General features: G+C 36.2%; 1 protein-coding gene across 1 annotated transcript; it reads right to left on the reverse strand.

The window, feature by feature from the left end:
- LOC109210709 (U1 small nuclear ribonucleoprotein 70 kDa) lies at positions 3,109-9,270 on the reverse strand. The gene is made up of 11 exons (XM_019374166.1): positions 8,989-9,270; positions 7,681-7,795; positions 7,522-7,601; positions 7,131-7,206; positions 6,971-7,035; positions 6,821-6,883; positions 5,224-5,305; positions 4,994-5,141; positions 4,301-4,369; positions 3,454-4,115; positions 3,109-3,360 (listed from the first exon to the last, which is right to left on the reverse strand). Exons 1-10 carry the CDS (start codon positions 9,082-9,084, stop codon positions 3,488-3,490), a joined length of 1,422 nt encoding a protein of 473 aa, XP_019229711.1. The 5' UTR covers positions 9,085-9,270; the 3' UTR covers positions 3,109-3,360; positions 3,454-3,487.

Consider the following 11,678-nt stretch of genomic DNA (forward strand, 5'->3'; position numbering starts at 1 on the left):
GTAGAAGGTTAATCAGTTTTCTTATACGAAAGGAAAAAACAAGATGAGTTCAACCTACCATGATCTTTGGCCTTCCACCCATATTTAAGGGCTAGTTCTTTCTACATATGGGTCTTGGGCATAGTGACATCAAAATCTTATGGACCCATTGGTCCAAGCCTTCAATCCTCGGTGGAGTCCACTGAATTGCTGAAATAAGTGAAAGAAGAGGATCGGTAACAACATGGGGTGATCTTTAACTAGAAGAAGAGACAAACGATGAACTTACCCTATATATAGTAGTACACTTACCCTATATTGTGGGTTATTAGTTAAGGTTTGTTAAATAAAGTTACGTGTAATTACTTTTCAAATAGCCTAATCGTGTATATATGCAGGAACAAAGGTTAATTTTCATTATGGCATTCAATAACTTTCTTTGGTTCGAAGTTGAGATTTTTTTTTTTTTTTTTTTTTTTTTTGTGGGTTTCCGGAGCGATAGAGCTAATGTAATGTATGTATAGGGTAAAATATATTCATATTTAATGATCGCATGAGAAAGAAACACGGGGAGCCGAAGACAGAAGACAGTCGGGCCCAAAGGCAATAATATCGCTTGTTGTCGGAGAGAATAATATTTATAAAGGCAAAATAAATGTCTGTCGGTCGGTAGTATTTAATGAAGAATATTCTACAGCATTAAGTGCATGGTCTGTTACAGATACTATGGCATTCACTGCCTATCGTTACACATTCTTCAATGGCCCTCATAATTGTCATTTAAGAGGGGTTTGATCCTAGGACCTTGTTCCCTAGGTGCAACTATAAATAGTGAGCTCTACCATCATTGTAAGATAGACAAATTTTCTGACAAGCATACAATATACTTTGTTCAAAGCTAAATAGCATTTTACTTTCTTGCGTATTTATATTGCTCTTACTACTTCCGGAAGCTCTACTCCCGGGCTCAAGATCTCTACTGTCCTTCTCGATTTCAACGTTAATTCTTATATTTTTGTCTAATTTATTTATCATTTTAGGATCAAATCGACTCACTTGTCTATAAATCACGTATAAATTCAACTGTATCATTTTACGGGTAAACAATGTCAAGTCACCCCAACAAAAGTAATGCTAGCTTTTATTCACGGGCGTAAACACACCAACAATAAATAAAAAAATAACCAGCCAGGAAGGAAAAGTAAACATCGGTGACTTAAAGAAACGATATACACGTTGTGGAAGTTTGGGGTTATGGTGTCTATGTACAAAAAATGTAGATAAGTTTAGTTTTCAAGAAAATGATATGAGAGATGAAAATGTAAGAAATATAATTAAAATTGAATTCAAATATGAAGTTCAGAATTGATCATGTTGTACTTAAGATAATGTGAAGATTTGATAATTGAATATGGTAAACAGGGACTACGCAGACCTAATATTATATGGACGTAAATTGTTTCGAAACATCTACAATCTTTTAAAAAACACTGTAAAGATAACTCTCATTGTCTGCTTAGCCCTTTCTCTTCCATTATCCCTCACTGTAATTAGAAAAAAAGTAATAGAAAATGTGAAAGTAGCCAAAAACAAAACGTGGTGGAAATAGATATGATCCATATCCGGCAATACCAACAAATTAGGATAAAGACGTGTTGTCACGAGTCTTTTCTATTCGATTAGAAACTTCTATATTAGTATAATGAATAATTGTGAGATTTTAGGAAGCACTTATAGAAAACTCATGTGGGTATTAAAAGAAATTATTTGATATTGAATAAATTAAATGTGCTTGAACAAAATGGAATATAACACGTATGACATATATCCTATTCCAACAAATTTGATGATTGATTGACCAATAATAGCACTAAACATGTCGTTTGGAATGAATCAATTGGGATATTTCTAGGAAGCTTCGAAGAGTTGTACGATCACTAAAAGGGTACAGTTGGTTGGATCACATATTCACTTCTGCCTTCACGTTAAAATCAGAAAGGAAACTCAAACGCCATTCTTATCCTATCCTATAAGTTCATGTACATTTTACACGCTTCCAATTGAAAAGATAAATGGTAGGATGTTTCATTTTGCAAATACTCAAGTTGCGTTTGTGATAATTGCCTGTTTCACTTATCAGCAGCTACACCTATTATTGTAGTCTAGCTGCACACATAGTTACTATTTGATGTCATTTTCATGTATTGGGATCGCACAGGTTATAAAAATACCCTCTGAACTATGGAGCACTTATTTGGTTCATCATCGCTCGCATATCATATTTGATTTAACTAATGTTTCCACATAATCTTAAGATTATTAAAAAAAAAAAAGTGCACAAAATAAAATTATCATGTCAGAAGTGGAAACCAGACTTCTCTATATCATGTCTCACCATCTCGTCAACGTTTCTACTTTGATAAGAGCTAAGAATACAGATGAAAATAGAGAGCAGACAAAAAAAGCAGCGTATAAGGTAGGTAACTTACCTCAATGCAAACATTAATAGTTGATTCCACAACTAAAACCCATAACTCACAGGAAGACAATTTTACCATTACTCCAAAACTGCCCTTCAATTACAAGTACGTATACACGATCGGGTTTAGGGGGCCGAAAGGGGGTTCAACAGAACCCCCTTCGCTGAAAAATTACACTGTATATAAGGCAAAATCTGTTTTTCACCTCTATATATCCTGCCTCTGCCACTACATATACATATATTATTTTTTGTACTAATTTAAATCCAATAATGTAGAGCAATAAAAAGGAGCTACACTCCCAACCAAAGATTTCTCAATTCCCAAACCTCAAACTCTAAACTCGTAACTGAAAATGAAGTAACCTCGCTCATCGAACAGCCTCTGGCAACACATAAAGTACAGGTTCATATGCAAACACACTTTTATGAGGCCCGAGGACCAATGATAAGAGTATACAGTTTGACCGTGGACAATTTTATTCTTTTAATACTATCTTGCATTTTATCTTAAATCTCAGGTTATCAAAAGTTTTTTCCATTTCTACAGAACTGTAGTTCTCTCTTAATGTAATTTCAAGCCAAATATTTTGATAGTTCACATTCAAAAACAGATACAATAATAAAATACCGTAACATGAGCCAAATAATACGTTCGACATGCAAGCACCCAGAACTATCACATTTCACAGATTCCAAATAATTCGCATTTAACTAGTTCACATAGAAACTGAATACATGAAGTAAATACCACACAATTCCAAAAACAGATAACAAAATTCCATTACATGGACCGATGCTAGTAAACCATCATCTAATGTTTCACCATTCCCGCACTAGCAGCAAGCAGGAATTCCGATAGAAAATTGCACTTCCCTGAGGTGTCAGTAGGCCATGTCTTCCTGCGAGTCCAAGAAGTCAAACAATTGCGGCAATATTATCAAATGAGAAGTTAATATTACCTACATAGCATGTGGATCTTATTGCAACCTTACCAGAGCAACACAAGCAGAAGCATACCCTTCATCATCAATAGTCATATTCACGAGAATGTGACCTATCTGAACGTCTATGATCCCGGTCCTTTTCTTTTGCCTCAGATGCCCCGTGGTCATAAGCATAATTATCCTCCTCCATTTGATCATACCGATCATCACCACGACTAGCATCTTTATAGCGATCATCACCAGCTTGAGCATCCGGATTCTCATAGTCTCCTCGACCTTGATGATGATCATAATGGTCATAACGTCCATGATCATCTTCAGGTTCTGCATGATCATAGTTCCTTTCTCTGTCACCATGCCTTTCCCGCTCATGTTTTGATTCACCATGCTCATAATCATATTCTATATCACGAGAACGCCCACGACCCTGGTCCACCTCACCTTCATAGTCCTTACCCCTTTCCCTATCCCTCTCACGGTGGCGATCTCGCTCACGGTCCCTATCTTTGCCCCGTTCGCGGTCACGTGTCCTGTCACGTTCACGATCTCGATCGCGGTCTCGTCCACGATCTCTTTCTCTATCCCTAGTTCTCTCGCGTTCTCTATGATGTTTGTCATCTCTGTCACGTTCCCTTGGCCTATCATGTGAACGTTCACGAGATTTTTCTCTCTCTCTATCTCGCACCCTATCACGGGACTTCTCCCGATCCCTGATAATATAGAAAATAACAACATAGCGTCAGACGCTAAACACATATCAGCATTAACTTCACATTTTGTAAACTAAACAGGGTTGTAAATCAGACAATTCATCCTTGGAAAAGTAGACATGTCTTGAATGTCAGATTGAGAGAAAATAACCCAAAGCACGTATAACTAAAAATGCATAGGTTACCTTTCTCTGTCATCTCGTACTCTTGGTTCTACGGAGCGAGATGCCGCCCTTCCAATCTGAACTACCTCTCTGCAAAATTAAAGGGGCATAGAGTCAGTGATAATTAAAGATCCATGTAAAAATTGAAGGCAATAACTTACCAAGAAAGATTGATGAATGTTCCACAAGTTTTCACATGACAATCATACCAGTACATCTGAGCATGAAAACTACTTTTCGGACATTTTATGAGTGATCATCATGCTGAATGCCAAACAATAATAACTTCCAATTGTAGACAAGAGTTCATGCATAGATGCTCCGGACAGCACTCTTTTTCAACCAAAAATAGAGCACATAAACCGACGGCAGCATCTATACATCCCAAAAGACAAGTTGAAATTCAGAAGCAGTGTATGCCAACTACAAAAAGCAGTGTATGCCCACTACAAAAAGCAGTCTATGCCAACTACATGCACACATGCATAGTTGTCTCTAGGAAATTAGATTTTTTTTGGGTACATCAAATTAGAATTATATGCAACAACAGCAACAAAAAATTAAACTCAAGCAGAGAACAGGAGACATTGCATTGCAATTTTTACTCCATAGACAATGGCAGCCAGTATTGCACTGAAGTACAGCTACATCAATGTCCCTTTTAGCACTACGCATATGTACATACGACTAACACTCTAAAAGCTAATCGAGTACCTATTAACATCTTCAGTTCCAACTCTTGTTGTTCCAAGTCCACCGCCAAGTCTACGGGGACGCCAATTGGGGACTGTTCTCCCACGTTCAACATCAACCAGAACTCTTCTATTATCAATCTTCTTTCCATCAGCTTGTTTATATGCAGCTGAAGTTATATCCAAGGAATTAGAAATGGAGGTGAGACAGAAAAAGATAAAAGAAAAATAGGAGTCAAGAGTAAAAGAAACCTTTCATATCCCGTGTATGCACATACTCAATGAAAGCATAACCCCTGGGTTTATTGTTTGTATTGTCCATAACCAAACGAACCTGAAACTCAAACAATTATGAAATTAACGCTACTAATAAGAATTATAATCATGTTTGATGCAGCGGTCAAAAAGTTATGCTTTTATCCGGTCAACACGATTAGGTACAGTAAGGTCCTAATGGCACGGCGGGCACTATGCCTAATTAGCCGTGCTCACCTTTGATTCATAGAGCTCCCAGGCGAGATGCATCACCATCACTGCTAGAGTTGCACAAGAACTGTGGCCTTATGTTTGCAATACATTCTAACTCCCCTTACCAGGGAACATTTTAATATAAAATAAATTATTATAGAAGTATAGTCAAATACCAGGTGTCTCCTGAAATGCTTGAAACTTTTTTGATAGCCTTTGAATCCAAAAGTAAAATCTTAGTAGCATAGATGGGATGTAAGAAGAATAAAGAAGAAGAGAACAAGGCTGATACTCCCACCAAATTTTTACCCAGCACAGGCAAGGATATCTCCAATGTTGCTTGGAATAAGAGGCCAAAGGTAAATTGCATCATTGCTCTGCTCATCTAGGTGTTCAACTTTGTTTCATGCAATGAAGATCGGGCTCGGAAATTGAATGGTTACATTTGGCAACTCAAGAAACAAAAAGTTACCAGAAATTTAAGATTTGCCCTTACCAGGAGAATACCTAGGAGTTGAACCTCATTACCTTTGTAGTTCTAGAAACTAATGGAATACCCAGAACACATAGTACTTGAAACTAATGATATCCAAACCAGGATAAAAGGAAAAGTCATCAAACTGATGCTCAATAACTGAAGCCGTTGTTACCTGAGTCATAAGGACATTCTTCGCAATCTGACCCTTATTTTTCAAAGCAAGGAAATGCTAGTAACTTCACAACAAATTTTCATGAATGTCAGAGTGCAGCATGCACCTCGAAGCACCATGGAAGAGTGCTAGCAGTTCAAACAACAATTCATTTCTTAACTGCAGCCTGAAGAGGTGCACCCAGAGGCACAATTGAAAGAAAAAGCTCTCCTGATAAAATGTGGATTTGCAAACTTGTAGCATAAGCCATCTCTTATTTTATTTTAATTTTTGAGAGCAGTAAGGAAATTCAAAGGTAATCAGTTTATTATTTAGCAGATAACTGCCAAATTCAGTAACTTTTTATCAAATAACTAAAGTGCAATCCTACTAAAAAATGCATCGCATGCGCCTTCAGTGCAAGCTTGAAGCATTAGCAAGGTAATCCGTGGTACTTTTTTTAGACGCTCCACCCTTTTTTTGAAGGACTTGATCTAGAAAGACAACATTTGAAATAGCTTACAACCTACAACCCCACATTCTTTAACATTAGCTGATCAAAATCTGTTTTGAGAAAAAATGCTAAAATTGTAAGATGTATATTGCTTTTCAGAAAGCAAAAAGTTGTGAAAAAATCAACTTGAGAAATGACTGGATCATAGCAGGAAGTACATGCCACAATAACAGTACACATCTTACCAACCAAAATCCAGTAACCTGAGCCCCACAAAGGGATGCTCTATAATACCTACCCGCTTGATTGGACCAAAAGCCTCAAATTCACGTTTAACTCTGCTTTCTGTTGTCTCATAATTCTGAAAATGAGAAAGACAATCAACAAAAGTAATTAAGAAGATATTCACAGGTAACAGCAAAAATGATCTAAAAAGTTCTTTACTCACAAGTCTAGCAACAAAGAGTGTCTTGTATGGATCTCCAGTAACATTTGGGTCGCTGCTAGGATCATCTGCTCGACAGAAAAACAACAATTCATTTCATTTTTTACCATAAAATATGACTTTCAAACAATCAGAAAACCAAAAACTCTTAGGCATTTAATACATTTCTCAAGCTCCTCAGCAGCCTTTTTAGCACCTTCCTCCAGCCGTATCTTGTGGATCCTAGCTTTTCGTTGAGCCTGCATGTAATAAAAAAGCAATTTATGTGCATAAAGAAAGATACACAAAGATGCACCATAGGTTGTAATTGCATAACTGCACATCCTATGCTACATCTTATAATTTATCTCTGGAATCAAGAAACTCTTCAAAACCGGGATCCCAAGCTCCTCACTAATAACAGAACATGGATAATTGCACATTGTTAATCTTTGTTGAAGCAGTTAAAAAGGAGGCAACAAAACCAGAATGGGGATCCAATAATTCATTTAAACATATGGACCCACACAAAAAAAAAAAAAAAAAATGAATTGCAGAATGTAAAATAATCGTACCGGGGTCTCAACCTCAGGGACCGGTGGAGCATATTCTGGATCACCAGGCTGAGCAAAGTTACCAACAAATTGTGCCATCCCTATTGAATAGATGAGATATGTAAGCATTATACTTAAATGATGGACCAAGAAATCACTCAATCTATGAAGAAAGTTAACCTGTATATGAAGGGCATTTTCTCTTCTCCGGAGGTGGTTTGTACTCCAAAGGCGGTCGGGGCTCAAACAGCTTCAGAAGATTAGCCGTCAACCCAGTTGGATGACTTTGACCAATCTGCATATATTACATACATTAACAACGAAATACACAAGCTTGCAGCACCAGCAAGAACAAAGGGAAGGATTGCCAATACTGCAACCGCCTCATAACATAGTTCTCCTATTATTATTTTAAGCTAACTATCTGGCCATGCTGTATATTTAGCTGTCATAAGAAAACGCAAAGAAATATGTATCACATATAATTTCTAGTCTCATCTCAGCAGTCCAGAAATCTCACTAAACTAGAATTAAAACACCTAACCACTACTACTCCATAATGATGACAAATCAGCAAGTTCTAAATCCTCATTAGAACTTTATGGGTTCTAAATTCTAGGATGGTGAAAAGGGTGGCAAACAGACGGGTCGGTCTGATATGGGACTGGTTGAAAATGGGTAATGCAAAAACGAATAAATTATCCAAACCGGCCCATATTTATTAAGAATAAAAAACGGGTTAACCGGCAGATAATATGGATACCCATATTATCCATGGCTTCTTGAATATGATCACTTTCGGAGAATTCCTAGTCTCCCAAACTTGAGAAACTCCCAATTTGAGGCTTTACAAATTTAAAAGCCAAACCCATTGGTTATCCATTTTTAAAAAGTTCATTATCCAACCCATTTTCTAATGGATAATATGGGTAGATAATTGTTTTCTTTTATCCATTTGCCACCACCAGATAGCGACATGAGGTGTTAGTAACTGGTTCTGAATTTAATTTTTGTACATATCTAGTGAATTTCGTAATACAAATACAAGTTTTGGACTAAAGCTACTGCGTTCAGCTGAACCTGTACGCCGGCTTCTAGCTCCTCCCCTGATTATCCATTCCGCTGCCCATCTGTGCCTTTTTTATTCCAGTACTTAAGAACTAGTTTTTTGGAAAAATTAGGGAAAGACTATAAATTCTCTAAACCCCACATCGAAAGACGGACATAATGTGAGCATCCTAACAATAACTAAAACCTGAATCCCAACTAGTTGGTCTAACCTATATGGATACTTTGCTTCAACCGTGTTGTGTTCTTTGCTAAATCTAAAATCATCTAAATTTTTAACCTTTCATCTATAATAAAATCTGGAAACCTAGGCAATCAAGCAATGTTACCACACACACACATACAAACTCTTGGGCTTAAAAAAAATCTAAACCAGGAAACAGCATAGACAACAGATCAAGAGATATAACAAGCAGTTACCAGCTTGAGTTGCATAACATTAGCGCGATTCTGAGCCTTTGCACGGGCCTGGACATTAGGGTTGTTCCGCATGAAGGCATCGTTGAAATCTCCCATATTCGGAACGATTGAAGCCGCCTAGGGTTCTTACTTGATGTGAATCTCCGCACAAGTATGTAGGTTTTATATCCGAAAATGGAGATTACACAAATCGGATGGATTTGATTGGGTTGGAGAATGGAGAAGTTTACTTGAAAGCGGCAGAGAAGCGAATTAGAAACAAGGGTTTATTTCTAGAAGAGAGGAGGCTTATATAAACTCGACCAACGACTCCATCTTTCCTGAGTCGGCCACGAGTTCACTCGCGAGTTCTTTCATTCTTTTTATTTATATTTTATTAATTTTATTAATATATGTTTTATCTTTTTATTTTTATTACATTGAAGGGTGTATTTAAGGGTGGCAAGTGGGCCAGTTAAGCCCGGTCCGGGCCCGCGAGCCCATATGGGTAGTGGGCCTTAACGGGCCTACCCATTTAAGTCCGGAACCAGGGGCTTGAGGCCCAAGTGGGCCGCTTCATTGAAGAAGCCCGTTAGGACCTGGGATCGGGTCCTTAGTGGGCCGGTTCAACCGGTCCTAAACGGGCCCAACGGCTACCTTTTTTTAAAAAAAGTCCAAAATTTTTTAGTCGTTGCAACATTTAAAAAATGGTCGTTGGCCTGCAAAAATAGCCGTTTGGGCTTTCTAAAATAGTCATTTAACACCCCAGCTTTGTTTTAACCCCAAACTTTTTATAATTACACTTTTTCCCTATTTTTCACTATAAATACCCCCTCATTCTTTCATTTTACTCACAAAATCATCAATCTCTCTCATTTCTCAAACTCAAATTGAAGTATTCAAGTCTTCACTCATCTCTCATTTCTCAAACTCAAATTCTTAATTCAAGTTAAATCATGCCCAGTGATTCTAGATTGCGCCCATTTGTTTTGGAACACTTTAATGTGGTAGAAGAAAATGAAGAAGTTTACATAATAGAGTGTAAGGACTGTGGTCGAGTCTACACTCACCGTCCAAAGTTGGAGGGCACAGGCTGTTTAAGGATGCATATAAAGAGTTGTCTTGCGCGTTCTCCAGACATTCGTATTTAAGATTTTAAGTTGATTTGAGACAATTTGTGTTATTTTAAAATTATAGACGTATTATGCTTAATGTTTTAGTTTGTTAGATTAATTTAAAGTTGAAGGCATTGAACTTTAATTTGAAGTATTAAATGTAAACTTTAATTTGCAACTTTGATACCGAGTTCATCTTATATAAGGCAATATACTACATACGGCAATTTCTTGTAAATTATCTAAATTATATATATATATATATATATATATATATATATATATATAATTGCCTTAATTAAAAAAAATTTAAAAAAATTAGGCCAGGCCGTTTGGGCCCGGGCCACTTAGCCCGAAACCATTAGTTCGTGGTCCCGGTTCGGTTACATCCAAAAGCCCACGAAGTCCGGAACCTTTTAAGCCCGGCCCACGAAGTCCGCAACCTTTTAAGCCCGGCCCACGAAGCCCGGGCCCACATAGAACCGGCCCACGAGGCCCGTTTAGGCCCGGGCTCGAACCGTTTGCCACCCTTAGGTGTATTAAAGAAAAGGGGAACATTAGATGAAGAGAAATTTAGGGGTATTAAGGAGAAATCGAAAAAATCAAACCAAAACTGAAAGAAAAATACAACGTTGTTTTAATGTTTGATTTGCTTTTGGTTATTAATTTTAAAAATGATAAAATTTGGTTTGGTTTTAGTTTTATGCAAAAAAAAGATATATATATATATATATATATATATATATATATATATATATATATATATATATATATGACTTAAAATTGACTATATTATGCATATTTAAAAATGATGATCATATACACATACTCGTGTGTTTATATATATTTATATATATAAATAGAAAAATTGCTACCTATATTAATTTTTTGCATGCTTGAATTGAAGCTTTGCTGTTTGTCATTATACTAGTTTTGGTCTTTGTCTTTACAACTTTTTTTGGATGGTCGTTACATATCGTTTCGGAATGTATCATATTATTGTATTGTATTGTACTTTATCATTTTGATGTATGCAATATTTGGATAAATAGTATTTTTTGTCGGCGTTTTATGATTTCATGCACCAATATGAAGAATAAACTTGCAATATTATAAAGAAAAAGTAAGATATGAGATTGAATTATTATATGAAAAGGTACGGTAAAAGATAAAATGTGATTATTTAACAATAAGAAAGGACAAGATGTGAGGAAAAAATAAGAAAACGATGTGAACACACCAAATCGGTTGTTCCATAAAGTGGTTGCATAACGACGAATTTAACGATGCGATGCAATAAAATTTAAGTAACAGTCAAACCAAACATTTATATCTATATTTATTTATCTATCTATATCTATCTACCTATATATATATATATATATATATATATATATATATATATATTATTATAATAAAAGCACGAATATTCCACGCTAAATGTTGAATGACTAAAATATCCTCAAAATATTAATCGACTTTTATACCCTTAAATGTTTATATTATTTCTTAGAAGAACTCACTACGTAAGGACACAATTGAAATAATATACATTAGGATTGAGAATTGTACTAGAATAATAGCCTGTTTGGCCAA

Source organism: Nicotiana attenuata, chromosome 2, assembly GCF_001879085.1.
Source record: "Nicotiana attenuata strain UT chromosome 2, NIATTr2, whole genome shotgun sequence".
In the NCBI taxonomy this organism is placed as follows: Eukaryota; Viridiplantae; Streptophyta; class Magnoliopsida; order Solanales; family Solanaceae; genus Nicotiana; species Nicotiana attenuata.

Bases quoted from the DNA above. Each gene is read 5' to 3' on its own strand.
- LOC109210709 (XM_019374166.1), bottom strand. From the start codon at position 9,084: ATGGGAGATTTCAACGATGCCTTCATGCGGAACAACCCTAATGTCCAG. The intron at 7,602-7,680 runs GTTAACTTTCTT...TCTATTCAATAG, and splicing joins AAAATGCCCTTCATATACAG to GGATGGCACAATTTGTTGGT. The intron at 4,370-4,993 runs GTACTCGATTAG...TTAATTTTGCAG, and splicing joins GGAACTGAAGATGTTAATAG to AGAGGTAGTTCAGATTGGAA.